Consider the following 27,908-nt stretch of genomic DNA (forward strand, 5'->3'; position numbering starts at 1 on the left):
GGGCGCGCAGGCGCAGTGCGCGGGCGCTGCTCCCGTGGCTCCGCGCCCCTGACGGAGCTCTCCTGAGGGGCCATGGTGGGGCCGCGGGCGGCGGCCGTGGAAGGTGCTGCGGGCTCTCCCTTCTCGATAAGTGCCGTCACTGGCAGCTGATGTTGGGCTGAGTGTCATGCACCGATGTCGTCCTGTCTTTCAGCGCTGGTGCGGGAGCTGCTGAGGGAAGAGGCGCCGTCCCGTATCGCCGCCCTCACGGAGGAGCTGTTCCAGGCGGCGGAGAGCATCTCTGAAGAGGACGGGAAGGTGGCGGAGGGAGAGCCCCCCGCTCCCAGCCCGTCTGACGAAACGGGGGGTGCATGTGCTTCACACCCCACTGCCCTGGCCCAGGTTGGTGCTGCAGCTCCGTAAACACCAGCGGCTGCTGCTTCCCACCCGTGGCGGGGAAGCTAAAAGTGTAGCACTACTCAAATGTAAAGAAGAGTTCACTTCTTCGTCATTTGCCCCAATAGCATGAAAGTCCGAAATAAAGTGGGAAATGTTATTTTTAAAAGTCAATGTGAAATGATGTTGAATGTAAGTGTGTGTGTCATTGACTCTGCATTGACCCTGCATTGACCAAGCTGAATCAGTTTGTGTTCTCAATGTGTTCTCCATGAAACCCACCTGGATGCTGTGTCCAGGTCTGGGGCCACCAACTTCAGAAGGTTGTGGACCTGCTGGAGAGAGCCATGAAGGTGATTGAAAGGTTGGAGCACCTGAGCTGGGAAAGACAGATGGGGTTCAGCCAGAAGAGAAGGCTCTGGGGAGACCTTACTGCACCTTCAGTGCCTTAAGGGGTTCCAAGAGAGCTGGAGAAGGACTTTTGGCAAGGGCTTGAAGTGACAGGAAAAGTGGAAATGGCTTTACATTGAAAGAAGGTTGACTTAGATTAGATATTAGTAAGATACTGAGAGGGTGTTGAGGCCCTGGCACGGGTTATCCAGAGAAGCTGTGACTGCTCCATCCCTGAAAGTGTCCAAGGCCAGGCTGGACAGGGCTTGGAGCAGCCTGGTCTGGTGAAAGATGTCCCTGCCTGTGGCAGAGGGTTGGAACTGGGTGGTCTTTAAGTGTGGTTGTGTTCACAGGGGTTCTTGGATGATGGAAGAGATGAGAATGTTGACTCTATGTTCAGAAGGTTTGATTTATTTTTTTATGATATATATATATTACATTATAACTATACTAAAAAGAAAAAGAAGGACAGGTTTTCTCAGAAGCTAGCTAAGCTAAGAATAGAAAAGAAAAGAATGATAACAAAGGCAGCTCTCTCGGACTCTGTCCGAGATAGCTCAGTCCTTGATTGGCTATTAATTATACACATCTAAGATGGGCCAATCACAGGTGGACCTGTTGCATTCTACAGCAGCAGACAACCATTGTTTACATTCTGTCTCTGAGGCCTTTTATCTTAGAAGGAAAAATCTTAAAGAAAGGACTTTTAGTGAAAAGATGTCTGCGACACTTTAAGGTCACTTCCAACCCAAACCATTCTATGATAATAATGGGAAAAATTACTGGTTACTGATGATGGTAAGGTATTTATTATTTCAAATTACTAGTAGTATCTAGTTGTAATTTTAAGTAAAAATGCAAGCAGAGAGCACTGATGAATTAAGAGTTTGGTACTGGATCAGAGGAGAGGTCCTTCTCACCCTGTGGATTCCCATAGTGACAGCAGATAACCCAAGGAAGAAGAAAACAAGCAGGCATGTAATTTTAACTGCCTGGTAAACAATATTCCAGTACACAATATTATGTTGGAGGCACTCATTTTCAGTCATTGTAAAAGTTTATCAGGTGGTTGTTCATAATGTTTGGTTTATTTCTCCTAGAGGAGTACTTAGAAAGAAGTAAACATCTACTTTAAAAGTCCTTTTTCAAAGAGAAAACTGGTAATACATGAATCTGAAATAAGGAAAAAGACCAGCTGAGATATTGTCCAACTTCTTTCTCTAAAATTATATTTTCAAGAGACATTTAATAAGTAGCAATTATCAGCTAAGGAACACTGATTTTGGAAATCCTAAATTTGCAACAAGGAGCGCGGTAAGTTAGCAAGTGTTGTAACAGAAAGTGCCAATAGTACAGTGTGTAAAGAAATACAAGAGCACAAAAGTGGTATCCTTCATTTTTTCTGAAGCAGTTAGGCTAAATTATTTTTGAAGAAAGGAGAAATAATAAATTTGTAATCTGGCCACTTCAATAAGAGGGGCTATGAACTCTCTCCTAGACAGGCAAATATGTATTCATAGGCAAGATCTGTCATGAAAACTAGAATAAAGTGATGGAAAATCAGCCCCTCAGGGTGGGTTGCTAAAGCAGCTTATTGCCTTTATGTAGTGCTGTATCTTTTAAACAAGAGTATATAGTCAGTAACCTTTGTTCTTTGTTTGCTAATATCTAAAGTTTCCCAGTGTAGGTATTTAAAGTAATTAAGCTACTTAGTGGTCTTTTTGATGTGCAAAAGAGGTGAAGCCTTACTACAGATAGTTCTCAAATGTGATAAGATTCTTAGAGTTCTTTTCCAAAGTTCAGATTTTAGGTGAAGAAATGCTACATCCATTCAGCATGCCTGTTTTCAGGTCACTGTCCAACAGGTCCCTGTGGGATCCTGTGATAGTTTTATGGAAAACTCACACCTGTGGTGTGAAAGGGAGTTGTGTAAACATGTGGAGAAACCATTCCTGTGAAACACGTGAAAGATGCTTCTTTTTCCAGTAGTAAATTTCAATGGGATCCATTGATCCATGGGCAAAATTAAACTGAGGTGGAATTTTCCTCTTCAGGTTGAAGAGAGTGCAGTCAGCTTGTGGAACTGGACAGTGACCAAACACACGGGTGCTGTTATCAGTGATGAGCAAAGAGCCAAATGTACGTATGTTCTGTACCTCCCTAAGGGTGTTCTGTGTGCTGCAGCATGGAAACTAAACACTCTCTGCTGGCAGGATATATCTTGAAAGTAAAATGCACTTTAAAATGCATTTTACAGTGCATAAACGGTGCTGGAGATTTGTTTGAGTCTTTGCAGACATGGGCTAGAAAGAGAAAAATGTACTAGTGGGCTTGTATAAACAGTTCAAGAAGAAGCATCCTGATGTAGTAGTTATCTTCTTGTGACACAGAATCAGTGTAGGCATTCTTATCACTCCCCTTTCCATACCAGCTAAGAGGTGATGTGACCAAAGGAAGCTGTAATTTGCCTTCTGATGCTGTGGTTCAAATCCAAAAATGTATGGAAAAAACATAGATGTAAATCTTAGATTGTTGGTCACTTAATTTATATCAAGTGAGATTGTTTTTTTAATGTAACTATCTCATCCATGTTTGCATAGAGAAACATTCTAGGTCCTCTTTTCACTGACCTACTTTAGCCAGGTGCACAGCTGGTGGGTTCTCTTGGGCCAGGAGCAAGGCTGGGAGAAAGCAGAAATGAGCTCTTGGTATTTTCCCTCAGCGTGTTCTTTGTGTGGTTCTGTGGGATTGCAGAGTCAGGCCTACATTCTTGTCTTGAGGGATTATAGTCAAGATGATGTATAATCTGCATCATATAAATTACACCAGGCAAAGGGAAAAGGGTAAGTTGACACAAAGTAGAGCGTGATGTTGTCAGATCACAGCTGAAGGGCAAGGGAGAGGCTGTTTTAAATTTATTAAGTAGTGTCTTTTCCATCCCTGATGTCTAAGGAAGGTCTGAAAATATTTTTGCTTTTTACTTTGAAACTGTAGAGATTATTAAACTTCATTTCCTTAGTTTGCTGAAGGCTATTTTGAGGCTTCAGGAAATGTTACTGTAAGCACCTGCAATATAATTAAATCCTTGAATACCATGTATTTAACTTAAACTCTCTCTAAATTGTTTAATAGGTATTTTAATGAGAATATATATTTTTTTTCTTACTGTCTGAAAAGCAATTTTAAACATCTTGGCTAAAATTCAGATTTCTTTGACTCCTGAACCTTTCACATTTTCCTGTCTTGTGATTTAAAATGCCAGATAGTCTTTCAGATATGGCAGGGCTTGACTTTCTGAAAAAAAAAATGAAGAAGTAGAGAGAAGGAAACTTGAATGCCTGCACTGTTTTCTTGCAGTGCGGTTTGTTGCCTGCAGACTGATTTGCCTTTGTGAGGGCAGGGATCCTCCGGAGGGAACTATTCGAAGACAGATTTTGGTAAGGCTAATTGTGGGTGTGTAATGAAATACAGTTGATCCCCCAGGGAAGTCTTCAAATCTTATTACATTTGCTTTGGAAAGGGAGTGACGTATCCGTCTAGTTCTGGAAGGGTAACTGGTGTTTTGGCAGGAGCATTGCTGACTCTCTCTTCTCATCGCTTAAAGATAAGATTGATGATCCCATTTTTTCCCTTTAAAAAAAACAAAGTGAGACCTGTATCTTACAGGGGTACCTTGCTGAGCCATTGGAGCTAGGAGTGTCTGGGCAGTGTGGTTAGCATCACATCTTCTCAAGGGTAAAATAGTTATGAACAGAACATGTATTTATTTATCTTATAATATTGTCTAGTAGGCCACCATAAGTCTTATGCTGTATCTGAGTGTTCATTCAGAAGTGAGAGTTGCTGGTTAGATATTACAGAGCTGAAATACCCTTGTCCTGTGTTAGATATGTGCTACAACGAGATGAGATCTTAGATTACCCTTCTTGAAAATGACTGCATTTTCACAAAAGACCATTTCCTCCTTCAGATGTCTATGAAAACTGGGAAAGGATGGATAGATATTGGAAAAGCTGGTCTTGCAGATGGATTTCTAGAGAATGCCATGAATGTAAGTTCTTTGCCACTTTTGATTTCTTACATACACCCCTGTTTGTAAGTTCCACGGGTGATGCCTGCACTTTGTTTTGCAGAGTATAGAAAAGCTGTATGCCAAGTTACGGAAGGGGAGTGAGGGTGAAGCAGATATTCAAGGGCACAGAGCTGATGTGGAGAAGAGCCTTTTCAAAGTACTCTCTTACCAAGCTGAATCAGTATGTGTTCTCAGTTTTCCTTCTAAGTCACTCTATACCTTGTAGAGGTATAGAGGGAAACTCTGACCCAGTTATTAGATACCTGAATGCTTGGCATTGAGGACTTGCTGAGGGATAGCTTTCCTTCACTTAGATATAAGATAGCAGATCTCATGTTTGCATTCAGTGTTGCAATCATTTAATGATTTTTAATTTCCCTCATTTATCGCAGTCATTCTTGCAGTGGTGTTTATCTCTTCTAGTTCAGATTTGTTGCTTTATGATTTGGCTATCATGGCTGTTTATAAAATAAACAGCTGCCTCTATGAATCATACATGGGTCAGTTCCAACAGTGTCCTGTGCTTGACTGGAGAACAAGGCAAATAACTGTAGTTTAAAAGACGTAATTTAGAAATTCTGAGAGGAATTGTTTTTCCTTCAGAAGTGCCTGAGAACTCTATCAATCCTACAGAGCATTACAGACACAGAAGTGCAAATACAGAGAATGTAGTTCCTGCATTTGTTGGTCACACCACTGACCTCAGTATCTAGAATGGAAGTGCTATCTCCAAAATTCTCAGGAGCTACCCTAAACACGACAAAGCAATGGCCCATATTTTAATTTGGTCATGGAAACAAAAGGAGAGGTGGTATAAATTTTGCTGTGCTCTTGTATCATCTTAACACGTGAATGATTTTGTCCCATGTCTCTGGCCTTTGCATACTACCTAAGGACTGCAGTGATTTTCTGGATCTCTTGATCATCTGGCAATATAGAAAAATAGAATTATTATAGCACTGTAAGGACAGATACCTAATCCCAAACCTAGCTTTACTGCATGTGAAAAGCCCAAGTCCTATTTTAAAGAATGAGGTTTTTAGTGAATTTTAAAGAGCAGTTGCACACTAACAGTTTGTTGGCATGCTGTTCTGCTTTCTCAGGCTGTTGCTCAAGGGGATTTTCAGAAAGCGGTGATGTGCGTGCAGCGCTGCAAAGATATGTTGATGAAATTGCCAAAAGAAGTAAGTGAAATCTTCCCTTCTTTATCATTGCAAACTTTGAGAACCTATTTTCCTCTCTGTATGTTAAAGCATGACATATACCATAGAAAATTCTGAAAAGTACTCTGAACTGAAGATCTCTTCTGCGATTGGTTGCCTCTTTCAGATTTTGTTGCTAAAAATTTTGTGTGGAAACAGTAGAGTTTTTTCAGAGTGCATTTTTTTATTGCTTCTCTTAGATTAAAATTTTAAATAGAATAATAAACTCTTTCCTAAACAATGAGAAGACAAATCAGCAAGCAAGGCAAAAAGATTTCTAAATTGAATGAATATACCACCTACTCTCTACAGAACCAGCTGCATTTTACATCTTGATCTGGTATATTGCATCTTGTACCCATGTGAACATTTGTCTGGGGACAGATGGGACAAGAGAAGAGCTGAGTTACAAAGTTACTGATATGCAAGTCTATCACTACCATCAGTACTAATCTTCATCTTCAGGAAACTGTAGAGCTATGAATGGTTTTTGTAGTAGTTTTTGTAGTTCTTGTCTCACAGGGAAAACAAACTATCATATGCAGATTAGTTTTTTGTTTGCAAAGATAAAAGTCTATTATAGTTATATCAGAATAAACTTCCTGACATTTATTTTCATTTGTTTACATGTTTTCCCAATATTTAAGAAACATTTTGTTCCTGTTTCTCTGGCACAGATAATAGAATTCAAAGGAGCAGATGCAAATTCTTAAAGAAAAATACGGGAAATATTGTTGGAATTTATTTGTGTTTTTAACCAATTAAACTCCAACTGATTTTACATTGCTTTTTATCATCTTCAGGCTATGTTCAAGTGTATCTGAGTGACTAAGTTGCAGGGGTCTAGCTTTGATTTGAATTATAAGAGCAGAACTTCTTACTGTTGAAAATGTTCACTGGGATCTTTGCCCTCCTGTTTTTCATTTAATTCTAAATTAATTTAATTCTTTCTGCTTGAACTCCTTCATTAAATAATATTAAACTTCTTGTGATGAAAGCTCTTCACAAAGCAGGAGCACTGATGCAGACAAGGTAAAAGTTCTGGTCATGAGAGAGTGATACAATTGACTTCTGATTTAAAAAGTGGTATTTAAAAAATGAGGAAAATGGAAAGAGCTAGTGATTGCTGAGTGAATCCAAATCTTTTGCACTGCTGGGTAGCTCTCAATCCTAAACTCTTCCAGGCTCTCATTACACCAGAGAGTCCTTGGAGAGTAACACAGGGAGATTATTGTGTTGTGTGGTACCAGAGATCAGCTGGAGAGGATTGTGATCCTTGATAGTCTATGAACCAATGCTCAGAACAGGAGACTTTCTCTCCTGGAAAGAAAACATTCACAAATGAACCTGTGAAAAATAAGGTTTCACATCTGAGAGTGATCTCTTTTGTCTTTATGCATATACCTACTCTGTGCTTTTGCTTCTGGATTGCAAAAAAAAAAAAAAAAATTGAAACAAGATGTTGTTCTACCCTTCTCATTTTTGTCTGAGAATTTGAAATCTGCAGTCCCTTGCAAAAAGCATCATTTATATTTGGGAAAAAAAGATACTGCAGAGGCAAAATGGATGTAAATATTGGCAGCCTGCTGGCATATAAAATGACTTTTTGTCTCTTCTTTGGATGACATATGACAGCTGCAAATAATTTCAAAGAAATGACAAGTTGTTATGAACAGATGTTGTCAGGGCTGACTGATAAAGCTCTGAATAACCAAGCATTCAAAAGCACTTTTCTTTTACATCTTGTAATCCTTTTTTAAACCCAAAGAGAAATGCTGGGAAGAAGCCTGCCATGAAACAGGTAGAGTCCTCTTCACTTAATTATGTAAAACATTTTTGTTATTAAAAAAAAAAAGGGTTATAGTACTACAGTTTTGGCTCTCAAATTTCATTTTTTATTGTTTAATTTCCACAGTTCCAGTGCTTTCAATGTGATTTATTGAGGAACTCTGTGTTCCTCATGTGTTTCAAAAATCCTGCTGTTTTGTGTGTCCTGGTCTGGTTAATGATACTTCACTTTGCCATGCAATTAATGATTCCATTTTAGTCATCTTCAGCATCCCCTTGCAAAAGGCCAGAAGTGATAGCAGTGGAAATATCTTGAAAGTAAAATGCATTTTAAAGAACCTGAGGCTCGAGTGCCATAGATGTAGATGTTTTACAAGAACATTATAGAAGCAGGAGTCTTTTATTCCAGACCTGTTACCTGTCAATCCTCTGTTACAATTTTGGAGTGGAAACCTATGAATGGAAGAGGTATGAACAGAGCTCCTTCTGGCTCAGGTAATGTGCAAAGATCAAATAAACAAACCCTTGATTCTGAGATGTAAAAATGTGTGTGAAGGAGAGAGGAGAGCAAGGGAAAGTAGAAGTCTCAGTAAAATGTGAGAATACAAGATTTTAGCTGAACCAAATTATCTGAGCAGATATTTTGTCATGGTTGTACACTATTGCCTAAAATCTATATTTGTTTTCCCACATGGATTTTCATGCCATTAGAATGAAAGTCATCTTCCAGTGGTTCTTGCCAATTCTCTCCCTAGCCCTTCCTCCAATGGGATTAGTTTTCTGAAGAGTCCTTGACTGATGAAAGGCACAAACATCAAGGTGCAAAAGGAATGGGTTGAGATGGTTTGGGTAGGATCCAAATAACTACTGTGGTATTACTAAGGATGAGGAAATGTAGGCTATGAGGAATAGCATCCTCATGCCATGGTAACAGCCTCACTGCAGAAAATTTGTGTTAATGTCTTCTTGTTCTTTTAAATAGAAGAAAATGGAGGGCAACAGATCAAATTCCAAATCATTATGGTTGTATCTGTCGTCAAAGAGGATTTGTAGAAATGCTCAGAATTAGTTACATCTGGTGCTTTGGAGATTATTTTATATTTTATTCCTTTGGAAAATTAAATACCGAATCCCGATGACAAAATTTGAGGAGGAAATAAAGCTTTGCACAGTGCAAATAATAATCCGGAGAAAGAGTGTGGCTCCATCTAGTGGGTTAAGATTTCCCTGGTCTGAGAATATATTAGATTAGAAAACAAGAGTCCAGTTACTGTTTTTCTTTCTAACAGTTCGTCATTCACAGCATTTGCAATCAAATCTGGTTTTGTGTAATTATCACTGTGTTTTCTCCTGGGTGGTTCTTTGTTCTGCCACTTAACTTCTAGAAGAAGAATGGGGATCACGAGTTACAGGTTCTGTCTTTGCTGTTGGTGTGCTGTGGTCTGGAGACCAGTCATGAATAGATTTTGTGTATTGCCATATTGTATTCCAGCTGAGAATGGAAACACTTGCTTCTTCAAAATCTCTGTGGTTAAAATTGATAAAATCTACCAAAATGTTTGAATAGAAGATGTTGCAGAATGTGCTGCAACAGGTTGAAGAAAGTGATTGAGTACAATTTTTAATGTAAGGGTAGAAGGAACCCAGAATTTTCTATTCTCTGGTAAAAGCGGCTACTGAGATTATTTTTTGTGGTTTATGTGATTTTTAACTGCTTAGGAAGTGGGAAAGGATAGGAATTTTGAACATATCAGAAGATTGACTGAATTTATCTCTGTCATCCTGTTTAATTCTAACTTCCATTTATCCTTGATAGCCAGAGTTATGACATTGGGAAGATGGACATGAAATATTCTGTTGGCAAAGAAATGCAGGTAAGAAATAGAGAAATTTCTATTTACAAATAGGAGCATTTTGTTAAACTGACTCCAGTGTATTATCTGCCTTTTCTGTGCAAACCTGCCCAGTGATGTCTTGGTCTCCTTTTTAGTAGTCTGCTGTGAAGTTTGGCAGAGTTTAAAGTTCAGTTGTTACAAGCATCAGTCACTGATGAGTGCCATTAAATCACATTTGATTCTGCTATTTCACAGAAATCAAAGTGTAGAAAGAGGCTGAAGTAGATCCTGAAAGGGCATCTCTTTGTCCATTCCTCTTCTCTTTCAATACCTCATCAGTTGAGCTGTGTCATTTGTGATAGATGTTTCTCTGTCTCATTCAGAAGTCAGTTTATTCTTTTACTTCCGACTGCGGATATGAAGATTTTAATTTCTTCCTCTTTATGTAAATAATTTATGTATTTGAAGTCCATCATCATGTAGGTCTTTGTCCTGCTTTTTTATTTGTTTATTTTCCTCTGTGAAACGTGTACCTCCTGCTATTTCAATTTCTTCTTTCTTTTTTTTTTCCAGTTATCTGATTTTCCTTACAACCCTTTGGTTTTTCTCTGAATTCTAGTTGATTCATGTCCTATGTGTACTGCATTGCTTCAAGACTGGATATATTTGAGATGTGAGAAATCACCTTATATGTCTGATACCAGACAGGGTTTTTTGCCTCAAAGAGCTTTTATTTTTCATGGCCTTAGAATTTAAGTGATTTGTGTTCATATGTATGTTTGTATGTGGCTATTTTTTTGTTCCCAGGCTAAAGTGCTGCGACTGTTAGCCACGACCTATTTTGAGTGGGATTGCAGCCTGTACCTGGACAAGGCATTGAAGGCCATAAGCTTGGCAAATCAGGTACTAATTTTTGCTGTATTTAAAGATTGCAATAAATGAAACTCAAGCATTTATTGACATGGTAATATGGACCACATTAATCCCTGGTGTGTAATCTTTGACAACAGATTGAGATGTGTTTGCTTTATGTTTCCATGCTCTTATGGATATTTTGGTGTTCCCAGCTATTATTTTTTTGTAGATAAATACTTTTTTTGCATGTAGAAGTAGAGCTGCCCTCCTACTTCCTGTGTGTTAGTAGTAAGGTCCTTTGATGATGGTGTGACTAAAATTTCTCAGATGTGTGAGTTGATACAGACAGGCAGCTGGGACAGCCACAAACCCACAGCTAAAGCACAGAGAGTAAAATGATTTCCGTTACCTCATTGTCTGGGGGATCCCCAAAGCAACACCCAGGCAGAGGCATGCAAGCAGATCTGAAAAATGAGGTGTATAAACACCAGCTACCCTGAAGGAAGTTCATACATCTCTAAGCAGCCATTTCAGCAAGGTCTCTTGATCCTTTACAAATTCTGTTTCCCATAGAGACTTGAATTAATTTTGTGCTTCTGTCTATTCAGGTCAGTATGGATTAAATGAAATCTGAAAAATTCCTATTTGTCTTTGGTTGATCATTAAAAATAATTAATTTTCTGTTTTGTACAAAACAAGTTTTAAGTATGAAATTTTGCTTTAAATGGAAGCTGAAATTCAGTTTCTGTATGCTGCCTGAATTACAGGCAGATCATAGTGCATATGCTCATGAGATCAGGATAAAAGGCAGTGTATTTAGTTATGCAAATAATGTGCTACTACAGTATCTAAGCCTTTTGTCCTATTCTACTGTTTACTTTTGCAAAGCCTTTTGAGGCAGAAAGTGTTTTTATCATAATTTTTGATAATGTAAATTTTGATATTGTGTGAGGGTATGGAAAACCAGAAGAAAATGTTGATTCTAGAACCTGAAAAATGCACTATTTTAGTGAGGGCTTTAGTAAACAGTCTTCATTATTTCCAATTGCTCCCACTGTTGTTGACTCCTGAATTTCTTCTTTTTATAAACTACTTTGAATCTACTCATATTAATTCTAGATTAATCTAGCCGATTCACACACAGGAAAGCTGGAAATGTTTCTATCATTCAGTAATGTTCAGCTTCTATTTAAAAGTATCAAAAACGAGCCACAACAAACTGAGAATTTTGCGTCTTTTGCTTTCGTTATCCTTGTGGTCTTTTGGTGGTGTAAGAATAAATAATAAAGATGCACATTGCATTTAGAAGAAATTATGGCATAAGTTGCCTACCACTTGCTTCAGTCATTAAAATGGAAGTGAAAATTTCAGTGGGGAGTATGTGATTCCTTAATATTTGTCTGTATTATGAATGTGCTGTACTCTCACAGGATCTGTGTTCTATGAGGAGCTGTCCAAGTAATGTATTGTTTTTCATTGTGCAGGAGAATTTGCACCCAGCAGGGTTTTTTTTGAAAGTTAAAATTCTTCTTAAAAGTGGAGCATCAGATGAAGATATCAAGTCAGGTATCACAGCTCTCCCTAGGTTTCATATTACTTCATATCCAAGGAGACTGCATGTGTCATACATAGAAAAAAAATTTTGTGGTTTTGGCAGAATCTTTATTAGCTAAATGTCCTTTTGGTTATGAAGTATGAGACATAGTACTCAGTGTTCACAGAGGAGGTATCCAGATGCTAATTTCAATAGCCTTGCTGCAAATTGGGGTGGGGGGAGGAACTCTGAAGGCTGTTAAAAGGAAGAGAGTGAAAATGTAGCAATGTAAAGCTAGAGTTTATGTAGACATATGCATAAAATTATGCAGAAGAGTGAAGGTGCATTGACTTACACAGTCAGCACGGAAGAAAGGCTGGTGAAGCATTGCTGTTCTCTGGGTGGGATTTTGCAGATTTTGACCAAGAGACATCATGTACTGAGCAGTGTGTTATAAACCTCTATTACAAGAGTTTGTTTAAGTCAAGTAAACTCTTTTCTCCTTATTTCTCACATTTATCACTTGAGCAGAACTGATTCTGCTATAAAATGAGAGGATAAGAAACTTTTTGGAGAGACTTTAATATAGAAAGGATAATTAATGTGTCAGAGAAATTTATTTTCATAAATAATGAAATCTTAAGGAAGAGAGGCTTTGTACATTTCAGGTTGGAAAGCATCAGATCTGTAATGAATAATCTGAGAAATGAGGAACTTTTTTGCAGAGAGCTGAGGGCTTTGAATGCTGTCAGACTAGCAGAAATGGTAACTCCACATTCCTCCTTGGGGCTTTCAGCCAGATTTCAAGTAGCCAGTCATTTAAATCTTACAGTTTCAAATAAACATACAGTAGCTGACTTGTGTTCTTCAGTTTGAATTGTGAAACCATATAGTTGCCTATCACAACACACTTGGCTATTGTTTAGTAACACTAAGCCTCCAGTCAGTTTTTCAAGCACATTTATTGAGTGGATGTCTCTTTTCTTGTATGGCTGGCAAAAAAGTGTGTTCTCTGTCTTTTGAGTGAAGATTCCTGCTCAATTTTAGGCATTTCACTAAAATCTTGTGTTGCACACTTGCATCAGCTGCCTTCAAATGCTTCTTTTAACAACTGTTCCATGTCCTTGTGTATTCCTTCTCTGATCTCATCCAAGCTACAAATGTATCTGTTTTGTTCTTAACCATTCAGCACAGAGTAACAGTTTTAAAACTTTATCTGAGTGGTGTAAAACTGATACCTGCTTATCAGCACCAGTCAGACCAACAGCTGATGCTCAGGGCATTATGCTGAAGTAGTTCCCAGTGCCATATGATACCACACCCAGCCTGAGCACTAACCTCAGTGTTAGGCTGTTCCTGCTGGATAAGGATGAGACATTTTGATAAAAGGCAGCTTGAGGCAAAAAATAAATAATTATTCTACAAAAGTTTATGCTGCTCCTGTTTAGAGAGACAGAGGGCTGGAATTCCAGGGCTATCAGCCTGTCACCTTTCTGTAGTACTGCATTAACTGTACAGTGAAAGTCAAAACACAATAGGTATTATTCTTCCATATGTTGTACATCTGTTATAGAGTTGCTGGGGTTTTTTTTTCAGTTTTGTTTCTGTCTTTCAAAGAAGGTGTAAGAGATAAATGGTAAATTGAGCAATTAAGTGTCTAAGTTGATTACATAATCTCAAGTGCTTTGTGTTCTGTCTAGCTCTTGCAGAATTCACACACTTTGACATGTCTTTAGACTTCTGTTTGAATACTGCCAAACTGCTGCTGGAGCATGGAAGGTATGAAAGCATCTCTAAGTGGGGTAAACACAATGTTTGGAGGTTTTGGGTGTTTCTTTATAAGCAAAGAACATCTATTACACAATGATGCATTATTTCAAATAAAAGCTCATGGGGGTAAGGTGAAAGGTTTTGAGAGGGAGCCTGTCTTCTATAGCAAGGAGATAATGATTATGGTAGCAACAGAACAGAGTGTGAAATAAGTGTAATGGCAATTTGCAGTGCTGTAGACTTACTTTGGAATGATTAAGATTCATTATGTAGTTTTATTATATGTCTGGAATCATCAGACTGACATTTTTTTTTCTAACCAACCATCAGAATGACTTTGGAGCCCTAGAACCATTCTTGGGAAAAAACAGTAGAAGGATAACAAGTTACTGCAAAATAAATTGAGGCACAAATTTTTGCCCTGTTAAGTGCTCCATCATGATTATGTATGTATATGCTTGTATCTTGATGCAAATGTGAAGAATAAACTCTTCTGAATACAGTGGAAGAAGCCTGTGGTAAGAGGAAGCTGCCACTGAATAGATGAACTGTAACAAATTCATACCTTGATTCATTCTGTCGGTGTGATTGAATGACAAACATGCTGTATGGTGTGAATATGTTAATCTCTAGAATGGAAAATTAACAGCTCTTCTGATGCAGCCTCTTAAAAATGCATCTCTGTGAATAGGGAATCAGTTGGTTTTGATTTTCTGAAATCTGTTCCTGAACGATTTGAATCTTCACCTGACCTTGGAAAAATTACCCTGCTCCACATTGAGTTCCTGCTGCAGAATAAGAGGGAGCTGCTCGCTAAGCAAAAGATTGAAGAAGTTATTATAGGTCTGTATCCATCTTTTGCTGCTGTTTACTGAAAGCTGGATGTAGTTGGCTAAAGTCTTGCATTCTAATTTTCACTTTTTTTCCTTATTCTTGTTTTTCTTTCTGTCTGTTTTCCATTATGTTTCTTTTACTTGGCAACTTTCAACTTCCATATTGAACAACAGTCACGATCAAGTTTAAGGTTAAATTCGTTTGCTTGAGCAATTCCTCTTTCTTAGTGTAGTCTGTGTGTGACTGATATATGTGGATTAGAAACATTAACCAGTGTGATGTTAATACTTTGTCCATCCAGCCCAATTTATTTTTGTTTGTCAATGTAAGACAGGTTGCATATCCTTGTTAGAGCAGCTGGATAACAGTTTATTTTTCAGGTCTGTTGCACCTGTAGCACTGTAGTATTTTTGACTACTGATCTGCTGTAAAACAAATCCTATTTCATGTTGCATCTAGCTAGGACCAAGAGCTACATTTACATTGTTCAAGCATGAAAATATTTTTCTCTTACCCACTGAGTATTTTGAGTTTTGCTTGGTTGATTCATTGGTTTGTTTTTTTTTTTTTTTATAAACAGGATATTAAACACTGGCTCCTAGCTGAAACTATTCCTGTGTCTCTGTTTTTTGTTGCAGGCTGTAGAATAGTTCTTAGATGCCTCTCAGTGTGCTTGTTCTTGTAAAGTTCTTGTAAAGTGATGATTTGCAGTATCTTTTCAGGTCATTATACTGGCAAACAGCTGTTGCCTGAAGCCTTGATTCAGCTGCACATCATCTTGTGGGACAGAGCTGCCAAACATTATGAGGTTTGGGACCAAATAGTAGTGTTCTTATTTATATCAGTGAAAATGAAATTCGTTTTCTGACCTCTTTGATATGTCTATTTTTGGTTAGAGTGCAAACTGTTACTAAGAGCCTTGTTCCAGCTGGCACTAGTTTTATTTTCATCCATCTGGGTGCTGTTTTCAATTACAAAATCAAGTTTCAGGTAGCCTTATCTTAAGGTTTGTGCATGGGAACAGTTAATGCAAGAATTCCTGCTCCAGCTGGCTCCTATATGGCTCTGGGGCCTGAAGGGATTTGTCCAAGAGTAGTCAAAGAACTGGCTGGTGTCATTGTGAGGCTTCTCAATGATTTTTGAATGATCTTGGGAATCTGGAGAGGTCCCAGTTGGCTGCAAGCTGGCAAAAGTTATCCCAATTTTCAAGAAGGGCAAAAAAGACAACCCTGGAAACTACAGGCCTGTCAGTCTCACTTCAGTGCCTGGTAAAATTATGGAGATTATTCTGGGAGTTATTGAAAGACACCTGAAGGACAATGCAGTCATTGGTCACAGCCAGCACTAGTCCAGGAGGGGGAAGTCCTGCTTGTCAAACTTGATTTCCTTTTAGGACAAGGTCATCCACCTTGTTATCAGCTGAAGCCAGTTGATGTCATCTCTTTGGATTTCAGTAAAGCTTTGCATTCTGTCTGTCACAGTGTCTAGACAAATTAGAGGGCTGGGCACTCACCAGCTGTAGGAAATCTAACAAGGGAAAGTGCTGGATTCTGCACCTGGAACAACCTGGAGCTTGCACTAGGATATACTTGACTATCTAAATCTTTCATTGCTGTGACCTTTTTTAAAGTAAAGTTAGGAAGACATAGGCAGTTTAATCACCCAAATATGGCCATGTTTGTTTGGGTTTTATTTTATTTTTATATTTTCTAGGAGAAAAGCTATTCTGAAGCCCTTCACTGGTACAATTATTCTGTCAGCTTCTATACACCTGGGCAGATAGATCAGAACTTGGCTAAGCTGCAGAGGAACATGGCTTCTTGCTATCTTCATCTGAAACAAATTGACAAGGTATATTTAATACATATGTATACATACTTATGTCTTTATTTGCATTGCTTTTATTTTTGAGGAATTGGCTTTTTCATTTCTGGTCAGCCTTTGGTGCTGTCTTCTGGTCTCATCACTTTTGTTTCAAGGGCAGATGTGGCCCTGTCAAACATCTTGAGTTATTCTACAAATATCAGCAATGTAACCAGTAATGTTTTGTGTATATTTGTATTTCTTTTCTATTGCAAATTATATACTAATTTCAAGGTGATGTTATACTGATTTCCCTTAATCTCTTCTGTGAATAGGCTAAAGAGGCAGTTAAACAAGCAGAAAGGTGTGATCCAAACAGCATCTTTACTAAATTCAGTGTCTATAAGATTGCAGTGTTGGAGAACGATACTGATAAAGGTACAACCTGAAAGTTAAAGGGCCCACTACAAGGAGAAATGCCAAATATATTAAAAAATACTGAACAGCTTTGGACTGTTCATCTTGAGAAAGACACAACAGAGGGTAGCTAGAAGAAGGGTCCCTAAAGCCATTGAAAATGTCAGGCTGTAGATTTAAGCTGTAAAAGTGGGATTTGGTTTTGTTTAGCACACAATATGTAAGAGGCAGAGTCCATTGCTATATTTGATTTTGTTTGGATGGAGTCTCTGTCTAGGGAAGATAATCCTCCCATGGGCAGAAGCTGTAGTAGCATCCCAGGGTGAGAATCATTCTATATTTTTTAGTATGCATATACAATATGAAACTTAAGGGAACCATTATTGCTGCTCTTAACTTCTCTGGACAGATGGAGCCTGAAGTTACCAAGAAATACATGAATTATTGAGATTACTTACAGAATGTTGTATCTCTGCAGCCTCTTTCTCCTTTATAATGAGTTCTGCTGTTTCATATTTTAATGAGGATCTTAGCTCAAGTAATGAAAATGGAGAAATACAGTCTATAGTTACTTAGAATACAGAGTAATGTGCAGAGCTTATTTTCCAACGAGTTCTCTGCCATTTAATTATTCTCTATACAAATTTTATTGACAGCATAATTTACTCACATAATATAGAGTGGGAAACACAGCACAGTGTGAACATAAAAGCAGTGGCACCCTTAGCACAAGCCAAGATGTGGGAGCTTGGAATGATGCCCAGACAATGTATTAGAGAAAGTCTTCTGTCTTTGGTAACAAACAGTTACTTAGCAGAACAAAATTAAGGATGTGAGATGAGTATCATTTGTATGGCATCTTTGTTTCCTTAGATTAGTACCTTGAAAGCTTTTTGGCACCTCCCTAGGAGGAAATGTGTATTTGAGGAGAAGTGCTGATATGCTCAGGGTTTCTTGTCTTGGCTTTTCATTAAAAAAAAAAAATTATAGCCTTTCATAAGTCATTAAAACAGAACTTTGCACCTTCCAATTGCTTCTATAAAAATGTTGGTTTTCCCTCTGTCTCTTTCAGCTATGGAAGCAGTTATTGAAATGGGCAAACTAGCAGAAAAGCCATCAGAACATGAAGACAAGCTGAGAGTGGATAAAAATACAGGCAGCAACCTCTTGAGTTTAGCTGCCCAAATTGCTTTAGAGGTAGAGCAGATAATGTTGTCTTTGCTTTATTGATATAAGTAGGACAGCTGTAACCTCTTTAACCTGGTCTAGATTTAATATTTCTCTGTATTTCGTGGATTTCTTAGGATTTCATGCTTCCACAACAAAGGTCTCACTCAAATGTGTTGTGTAATGCAAAGCAGAAATTATTTTCATGTAGAAGGAAGTGGTATCTTTTAAAATTTTGTCATGAAAATAAAGAATTCTGAGTTACGAATGTTGGCATCTGGATATAACATTGTGCATTTCTGTAAAATTCTCAACAAAACGTTTCATCTTCTTCTGCCTCTGGGATTTGATCTTTGATGTGAGAGGGGGAAGCTGTGTAAAAATACACATAAATCCATGATGAAAGTCCTTTGTCCCTCCTGTTTGCCTCTTGCTTGGTGGCCTGAGCACTGTCTGAACTGGCTGATTGCATTTCAGGCTATCAGGGCTTTGTTCCCAGCCCTGTGAGGCATGAAAGCCTCAGCAACCTGTACTAGTCCTGCTCTTGCCACAGGCTCTTTGTGCAGGGAATCATATGATCTCTCCTTAGAGCTTTCTCTGCGCTCTCAGGCAATTCTGTGCACAGTCCTTTGTTCATTTTCCTGCTACTGGGCTGCACAGACTTGGAAAATGTGGTTGCTTTGGGGTTTGTTTTTGTTTGGGGTTTTGTTGCTGTTTTGGTTTGGGTATCTTTTGTGGTAACTGAGGTAGTGCAGTATATACAAAACATGTTTTAATTCTTTTCAGAATGACCAACAAATTGTGGCTATCAAAGCTTTGGAGTATTTGTCTGAACATTTACAAGACTGCCGACAATTATTTACATCCTTAAAGTAAGAATTCAATATACATACAAGGAAAAGCATAAGGAAGAAAAGTGGGATCCTTTCAGGAAAATCAGGGCAAAGTACACCATTGAAAAAAAATCTTGTTTTTTCATTGTTTGTTTTTCTCATATTTAGATGTTTGGTCCGTCTGATGTTATCAAAAATCATGGCAGAAAATTCAGAGAAAAGGTGGGTCTCCTTGAAAAACCATTTTATTATGGTGGATATGTTGTTCAAATTCTGTAATATTTTCTTTCTGGGCGTTTTTTCTTGCAGAGTAATCAAGAGATTATTTTTTATGCTGGTAAAAGTCCACCCAGATGACTTTCTAGCTTGACCTAATGACATCACATAGGAACATATTTTCAACTTGTCTAAACTTTTCTTTAAATATTTGCTCTTTGCCTACTTCTTTTATTAATGCATATGCCTGCCTGTCAGGCATTTTTAATGGAGGTTTTGAGCTAAGCAATCTCTGTCACTTTGACACTAGTGGGATATCTTTCCAAACTTTGGAGTGAGAAGAGTGGATCTATCCATAACTGGGAAAATATATTCCAACATAAATAATGTGTTCTGTTTTTATTTCTGTTGAAAAAAAAAGAATCCATTTTCTAAAACTGAATTTTTCCTCAATTCTAGAGATGAAGATATCAACTCCATACTGACTTACTTGAACTTGGGTATGTTTTTGTTTTTGCATTTTCTGGAGTTCTTCCATATGTGAACATTTTATGATATGATTAGATCCATACCAATGAAATATTTAGACTCCTTATTTCAATCCAGACTCTGAACTTCCCAGTGAAATCAATGAAAACTAGAGCTGGAGATTCAATAGAATTGTGAAGTTGGGTCTCAGTGCCACAGGTTTTGCTATCAAAAGCTTGCAATACTGCTGCAAGTAGAAGAGATTTAAGAGCAGAATTGAATCAATAAAAGGTTCCTAGAAGAAAGGCCTCAAAGTTGTAATTAAATTTAAACCCCCTTCTTGTGAAATTAGGTAAAACTCCTCTGCATTAGACTTCAGTGTAAGTAAACTTAGAAGAGCAGTGCTTGTTGGCATCTTCTCAAAAATGCTGTTTGAGGCACCTTGTGCTGTTTTTAATAGGGCTTTCTGAAGAATATTAGATTTAAGTTGTGAGAATAAGTCTTCATCAGGAATTACACAGGTGTTTTGGAAACCTCTGTTTTGTAGTGCAAGGATGAGACTTGGAAATGTTTTTATTCTGCTCCAAATGTGGTACTTTTGTATTGAATTATGTTTTCTGCAGCTCACAAGAAACTTGCTGAGTCTTTCACAGAAGAGAAATTTACAGGGGACATGAGGATCCTTGAAGCTCACTGGTTTAGAAAAGTTGGTAGGTGGCTCCCTCAAAATCTAAACTGAATCTCCTGTCTTTACTGGTCCTTTAAAGGACCTTGGAGTTTGCCTTGAACTACAGACTGGGAAATCCTAACAGCAAATATTATCACAGATAAAGTGGTTTCTAGTGAGAAATGCAGCTGCCATGGGGCTGCCCTAAGCTTTATGCATGATGTTGTCTCTGGATCCTCACTTTGTAGTCTTTGTTACACTGTTTTGGTAAAGGATTAATGCATTTGCTGTCTATAAATAAAAATATAAGCATAGGGTAACAAGTTGAACCAATTTTTCAGATTCTTGCTTCTGTCAGAGCATACAGGAGAGCAAACAGTTGAATCAGTATCAGAAGACACCTGAATTGCACACATCCTCACAGTGTAACTGTGCTCCAGTAAAGAGCAGCAAGGGAGAGGGAGAAGCAGCAGAGGTCAGATACAGTGACATGAGCATGAATGAATCAGGACCTTTCAAAGGCAGCATTCTCACTCACAGGATAAACAATTCAGAGACTACAAAAACCTGTCCTATAGAATAAATTAATGTGAAAGTTGCTGTAGAATCTAAACATTTAATTGGGTCAAGCTCTCATACATGAATAATTTGATTGCCTTTAGATGCTCATCCATTTGTTACTCAGAATTGTGTGATTAATTGCCATGTACTTGACCTTGCTGGGGTAAAATGAGGAATGGTTCAAAACATTGTGGGTTTTTCTCCTTTTGCTTTTTCATTTGTCTTGGGAATACTGTACAACACTTCCCCTCATATGCTGGCTTTGTTAACTAATATAAGAAAATGCTTTTCCCAGTTCATGCTTTTGTTGGCAGGGTGTGTGCTAGAATGGGTTCTTGCTTGTAGTGAAATTATCAAGGCAAATGTGAAAGCATGAATTAGCTATTTTAACAAATCACTAGTAACAGTATTTCTTGCTGTTGTTAAATGAGCTGTTGATGACATATTGGTTCAGAAATAGAATTGTAAGACCTGAACTGCTTTTTGCTAGAGATTACATGGGCACACATGTAGCAGTGCAGGTTCTTACTCTAGTCTCTATTTTTGTGTCTTTGTTAGCTTGGAACTTAGCTGTACAGTTCAAGGACAGCCCTGAAAAGATGAGGAATTTTTTTGTGCTGTCTTTCAAGGTATTTACTCTTGCTAATAGCATTTTTAATTGAGGAATATTTTAATCTGTCTAGTTCTTCTAGAAGTCACATCCATGGTTTGGGTGTCTCCATGGAGACATGCTTGTATGCTCTAAAGATGGAGCATTTTGTCACAAGGAGATTGACTTCTAATAGAAAATGTGTGCATTATTGTCATATTTCACATTCTGTTTCTTAAGAATGTAATAAGATTTCAATGAGAAGTTCCTAAAATAAATGGATTCTGATGTTTTTAAACTGTATCACTAATACAAACATGTTAAGTACTTGAGTCCTAATCTTTATGCAGGACTTCTACCAAAACTGTCCGTTTCATATGTGCTTGTAGAGAGGGGACTCCAACTCTGCTTTACACTTTATATTTAAATAATCCCTTTGTGCAATTGTACCAGTAAAATTACAATATGAATATATACTACTCATGACTGATTCCTGCAAGTGGCATAGAGGAGGGTCAACAATCATCTGTTCACAAGCAAATTGCTTTTTATGGGTAAAATTCTCATTACCTTTTCCTATTTTTGGTGTCAGTTGTCCCAGTTTTGTCCCTCTGACAAAGCTGTTCTGATTGCTCAGAAGACATGCCTGCTAATGGCAGCTGCAGTTGATCTGGAGATGGGGAGACAGCAAGTAACACCTTCAGAACAGGTAGGGAAAGACCTCTTAACTATTTCTGCTATGAAATTTCTACCAGTATAGCATTTTTTTTCCTTCTGATTTTGAAGTCCTAGTTTTTTCACTCAGAACAGTGAAAGCAAGGGACTATTTCATAGTTAGAATTGATGCACCTTTCCAGACGTCTGTAAGTATTGAATTTCTGTAAGTTAGTTCAGTGTCTTTGAATGGGTTTGTATCAATAAAGGGTCATGGCAGTAACTTCTGAGGAGAATTTCAATTTACAAGATATATATTGTAAGAAGCCTGCTAATAAATTTGGGTTAGTGAGAAAGACAATTACTGCTGTTGCTGAAAGTAGTTACCACTGTGGTTGTGATAAAACTCCTTTTTTTTTATGTGTACATTTTTTTGTGGGTGGGGGGAAGAGGGCATTGTGCCTACTGTGATAAGAAGATTAAGGAAAATACAGAGGTTGTGAAGGAAGTACAGAAGTCTGGTATAGAATGATTGTAGAAAATTCTCTGGAGGGCAATGCACAGCAATTCTGTTGTGGCATTTAGTGGTTTGTCAGTCTCAATAGCACTGTTTTATTCTTGAGAGATAAAACAGTTATGTCCCTCAGGAGCATGGATGGTTCTTTCTGGGCCAATGCGAAGTGGCTTTGTCAGAGATGTGGAGGTCTTTGAAAAAGAGAAAAAACCCTCAAAAGCCCAGTAAATGGTATAGGCAATTTACTAACTAGGCTGATTCTTAATTTATTTTATAGCTGGTTCTGACATAATTATTCCTTTTGCTTTTAAAACCATGACAAGAATAACTTATTTAATTTTGTAAAATAGACGGAGCTTTTTAGTCAGGCCCTTCAACATCTTCAGACATGCAAGGAGATATGGAAGGTGCTGAAATTAACAGGTAAGCCACAAAGTGTGTCTTCAGCACATGTAACTTAGTCCCAATGTTAATGGAAAATACAGAGCATGTGGAGTTGCTGTCTCAGATGGAGGTTATTGGAGTAGATAGATGACAGTATGATAACAGCTGAGGTGTTAAGTGACTGTTAGCCTAGCATGAATAGTTCACTTTTTCTGGTAGGATATTGGTAGAAAAATTCCATTACATATTCCTTGAATGGCAAATTCCACTTGCTCTGCTGTTAAGTCTGAGTGCCTTGATGGTTTTCCTGCCTGTTGGAAGCAAAAATTACCTTATAGCAAAAATTACCCTGTGGCTTAGATAAAATCCATCATTTCATACAGGGAATCCTTTCTCTTTTGTAGGAGATTTTGCTACAGACCCAACAGACACATTGTTGCTGCTTTATGAATTTGAAGCAAGATCCAAAATGAATGATCCAACACTTCACAATCTTATGGAGTCAGTTTGGGAGCAACCACAAATAGAGATCAAGACACTTGAAATCATTGCATGTAAGGACAAAGAAGCTTTAATTTCTCTTTCCTGTTCTTTTGAGGTGACCAGGATTATCATGTGTTGTAAAAATGGGTCTAACCATATATATTTTGTCCTGAAGCAAGGATGCTTAGGATCTCAGCAAGGTTAGGAGAGCTGTGTTTTGAAATGACAGATGACATGGATGATGAACCAGAAAATTGTGATATCTTTCCATTTCTAGACCCTGAGACACTCATACAGCTTGTGAAAGGGTTTTCAGATGAACTTTTACATGCTCCAAACTGGCAAAGGCCAGAGAATGGCCCTCACTGATTCATGCCCCAGTGCAGAAGTTTTGGGCTGTGGACTTTGGAGAGATACTTTGAGTATATTTAAGCCACTAAGATAAAGTTAAGTTTCAACTCTAAAGTTTTTATAGTCAATTTGTAAATAGCACTTCTCTACACTGTGCCATATTTTCATTACAAAGTCCTAGTCACAAAAATGTGCTTGAGAATCTAGAGCAGGATCCAAGAAAGATGAGGAGCATTTAGAACTACCATGGCAAGTCTTTGGAGGTGTCCTGTAGGATTGCATAAACACCTTCTGTTCTCCTTGCCTTGAGGGAGAACACTCCAGTGCCTGGAGACACCATTCTCAAATCCTGCTCCTGCATAAGGTTTCCATCTGGATTTTTGTGTTCAAGGAGACAAACAAAACTCTTTAGACAGTGTCCCTCACCCGATTTTTTTGTATTACTGCATTGGAGGTAAACACCAGAGAATTATGAAGCTTCCTGTGCTTCTGCCTTGTTGTCCTCATTGATGATGTGCTGAGTAAGAAAGAGGGAGAGAAGCACCAGCTGGTGACCAGCCCATTAAGCAGATCTCTTTCAGTTGTTTTTCACAAGGGATCTGGCAACATGCTGCAATTTATTTTAGTAACCTAAGAGATTGAAGTTGACTTCAGTAATTTATCTTTAATTCTTCTCTATTTTCTTTTACTTTGAAGCATTAGCAATGGAGCCTCCAGCTCGGTATCCTGCACTGTGTAAGAAAGCTCTCAAGAGTGCACTAAACCTTCACAGAAAGCAGGCTGTCATTGATGCTGTGAAATTTAGGTTAGTGTTATCACATAGCTTTGCCATGAGCCTGTGACTGGAAATGCTGACTGGGAATAAAGCCTGCAATTTGAAAAAAAGTGGATTTTACTTTATATGCAAGGTTCCACTTCTTGCTGGCCAGCCAGTGTAACTCTGAATGATGACTGCCTAACAGATGTTTTACCTGCAGTTTGTTTACTTGGCATATTTTCTGGCATAGTCTTGTTTCCAATAAATTCATCTATTGCGGAAGGAAAATGAAAATTTTCCAGAAGTGGTATCTGATTGTTTCTTGTGAGGAAGGTGTTCATTTCAAATGTTACTCTGCTGGGTATTTCAAAGACAAAGAGGAGAAATTAAGGGTTGAGAAGAAAGCTATGAGTTGTAAGGTAGTGATGCCACATAGTACATATGTGATTTATTTAGCATATTTATGTGTTACTTATCCTTTCCACGTTCCTTGAAGTAAGCACTTGGCAAAGGCAACTGTTGATATTGCCTTTCTCACTTCACCCTCAGAAAGACAGAGCTGTTTTCAGAACCCTGTATTTGTTACTGGTTTTCTGAGGATGCTGCCTATGTAGCTCTTGCTGGGGAAGTTAGCAAGGGTACTTTGTTCTTGCTGTTATGTGTAGCACCCTAGGTAATACTGTGATTTTCCTTCTGTGTTATTGTAGAGACCAGCAATGAAAAGAATTAAGTATAATTGCTCTTGACTCTGTATGAATAGTTTGTATGAATAAGATCTGATGGTACAAAAATGCATGTTTCTGCTACAAGAATATGAGTGTGTGAAGCACCAAGGTAGACATGTCTGACAATCACAGAGACATAACTCAGTGTACTCCTCATACTAAAAACTGTTTGTGCACATGGTATTTAATATTTCCTCTTTTTCTCTCTTTCAATCCTCAGCAAATGCTTACACAGTTTGATTAACATCTCTTTGCCAACTGGATTGACAGACTTGGATACCTGTGTGCTGCAGGAGGTGTGGGACTACTTTGAGGATGCTCTGAGTGTAGTCAGCAGCACAGTAAGTTGAACAGGAAACCAAGAGACTGGGACATGATCCTGAGCATGAAAAAAATTCTCATTAGACTGAGAACAATTAGTAAAATGAACATTACATAGTGTTATATGTGGAGCTGCTAAGCCTTCTTCAGTAAAAGATACACTGAAGGTGTAGAAAAGTCTCTTGGATATTTAGGACTGCATTACAAATTTCCTTGGATTTTGTAAGGGCTTTTTCTCTCTTGCTTAGGAGGAAAGAACCCAACTGTTTTCTTACTCTAAAATTAAACTCTAGCACACTCTTTGACTTGTCAGTTTTGAAGTGAAGATTCTATTTTCTGATGAGGTGCTGCTGCTTGTTTGCTACCTCAGGATGCTTACCCAGAGATGGAGATCCTTTGGTTGATGACAAGAGCCTGGAATACAGGAATATTTCAGTACACTGTTGGTAAATACAAGGAAGCTGAGCAGTGGTGTGGATTGGGAATGCGGTTCCTCAATCACTTAGACTCTCTGAAGAAGACCTATGAAGGCCATGTGAGTGTTCACAGGGGGATTTGAGGATATGGGATTGGCTGGCTGGCCTGAATTTGAGATGTGGATCTGGGTGAAGAAACCACTGCTGATGATCTTTAGAGTTTCAGGAGAATCATGGTATCTAAATATTCTGGGGGAGCCTGGTGCTAAAAGATTTTTTCAAAGTGAGGCCAGAAAAGTTTTGATAGACAATAGAGAGAATAATGTAGCATTCTTTTACTGGAAGGATTATGGAAATGGGTGACTGGAAATAAATTCTGACTGTTTGTGGCCATGGGAGAACTTTGTACCTTTGCCTGCTTTAACTAAAGTCAAGGTGCTGTACCAGTTTAGTTAAATCAGCTGTTATATACTTTCAGGCTTGGTTTCTAGTGTAATCTCATGTTTTATAAATAGGGTTTAAAATGGTGTGAAGAAAATCACTAAAGCTCATCTCCTCAGGTGTAGCTTACCCACTTCCTATGAGGGAGAAATTTCCAGCCTAGCACCTACAAAGTGTAGGTGACACTTTGCAATGACACTTTTCTTACTCTGTCACAAATAAGCCTCTTCCTACACCTTTTGGCTGCTGCTCCTGTCTAGTTTGCAACCCAGTGCAGCCTGGCTGGTGTCACCATTCATTCTCTTGTGTGCAAGCTGAGCAATCAAGGGCTTGGCTGTAACTCTTACACCATTTAAAATGCATCAGTTAAAGCAATGAGAGCTGACAATAAGAATCTTCCCCATCCTCAACATCAGTTCCCAACATCTGTTATTTGGTGAATAGGTTTATGTGCTGGTATAAGACTCACATATAAACTATGCTTTATGACTGTAAATAAAACCACTTTTGTTAGGTTGCACTGATCTTTTTTTTTTTCTAAACCACTGTATTTAAACCTGTGCCAAAAAGCTTTACATCAATTTGAAATTTCAGGTCTAGAAGCTGGTGGTAGTCTCCCACCTCTTCCCTTAGTTCTGTTCTGTGTTAAATGATACATTTAGTTAAATTATACACTTGGTTAAATGATACATTTTTATCCATCCTTGTTGACAACTGTGCTGCTCATATTCTCCAGATGGTTGGCCTTTATAGTGAAGTTCTGGACAAGCTGGACAGAGCAAAAGGATTTATTCCAAATGAAGAATAATGACAGCCACAACTACAAAAAAAGGAAATCAGTCTCTCTTGGAAGTGTTCTGCTGAATGAGAGGCTGTTAGCTCTGTGAAGGCACAGGGCCATGGGAGCAGTGGGAAAGAAACCAGGATCTCCTTCTTGTTGGCAAAGAAGTTATGTACTTTTTAGGAAGTGTTTATTCAATAAATGTAATTGTTTTCCTCTTGGGAATAATTATCATTCTCTGGAGCTATTTAACAGTTAGAAATAAATATTTAAGTTTTACATGAGATGCCTCTGCTGTTGTGTAACAGGTTGGTTTAAATATCTGGTTTTAGTAGCAAATGGCAATGAGCACAATGAAAGTCTTTAAAAAGTCTTCCATCTCCTCTGGTTGTCATAGCTGCCTTGCAGCATAAATATTTATCAGATTGTTTAGTTTCCAGTCCATTTTAGTGGGGACAAGAATTCAGAGCTGTTTACTGGTTTCACAGTCCCTTGGAATAGAAAAACCAGAAGTGCTGAGCTCAGGGCAGAAGCTGCAGCTCTCCCTGGCAGTGCTGGGAGGGCTCCTGAACCCTGGGCCAGGCAGGTGCTCAGCAAGTCTGAGCACATCTGGGACGTGGCTGTGGGGAAGCTGGGGTTGAGCCAGTGGGGAATCCTCTGTGTGTGAGTGTGGGGTGTGCAGGGAGCTGGGTGGGGACCCACTGG

The 27,908-nt window shown here is 38.4% G+C and overlaps 1 protein-coding gene across 1 annotated transcript; it reads left to right on the forward strand.

Moving 5' to 3' along the window:
* Positions 1-27,484, forward strand: TEX11 (testis expressed 11). Its single transcript, XM_066559721.1, has 29 exons — positions 1-103; positions 194-381; positions 2,820-2,904; positions 4,123-4,202; positions 4,736-4,816; positions 4,899-5,018; positions 5,941-6,021; positions 8,237-8,322; positions 9,644-9,701; positions 10,470-10,565; positions 12,002-12,083; positions 13,752-13,830; positions 14,513-14,664; positions 15,378-15,463; positions 16,369-16,506; positions 16,794-16,896; positions 17,948-18,072; positions 18,829-18,914; positions 19,044-19,097; positions 19,551-19,591; positions 20,183-20,269; positions 21,346-21,416; positions 21,969-22,085; positions 22,895-22,967; positions 23,333-23,482; positions 24,459-24,567; positions 25,465-25,585; positions 25,936-26,100; positions 27,159-27,484. The coding sequence occupies exons 1-29, from the start codon at positions 73-75 to the stop codon at positions 27,228-27,230; spliced, it is 2,817 nt and encodes a 938-aa protein (XP_066415818.1). The 5' UTR covers positions 1-72; the 3' UTR covers positions 27,231-27,484.
* Positions 27,485-27,908: the final 424 nt, after the last annotated feature.

The sequence above is a fragment of the Molothrus aeneus genome, chromosome 14, assembly GCF_037042795.1.
Source record: "Molothrus aeneus isolate 106 chromosome 14, BPBGC_Maene_1.0, whole genome shotgun sequence".
NCBI classification, from domain to species: domain Eukaryota; kingdom Metazoa; phylum Chordata; class Aves; order Passeriformes; family Icteridae; genus Molothrus; species Molothrus aeneus.

Excerpts from the sequence above, each read along its gene's own strand:
- TEX11 (XM_066559721.1), top strand. The coding sequence starts at position 73 with ATGGTGGGGCCGCGGGCGGCGGCCGTGGAAG. Across the intron at positions 382-2,819 it reads ACCCCACTGCCCTGGCCCAG|GTTGAAGAGAGTGCAGTCAG; the intron begins GTTGGTGCTGCA and ends TTTCCTCTTCAG. Across the intron at positions 5,019-5,940 it reads TCTCTTACCAAGCTGAATCA|GCTGTTGCTCAAGGGGATTT; the intron begins GTATGTGTTCTC and ends CTGCTTTCTCAG.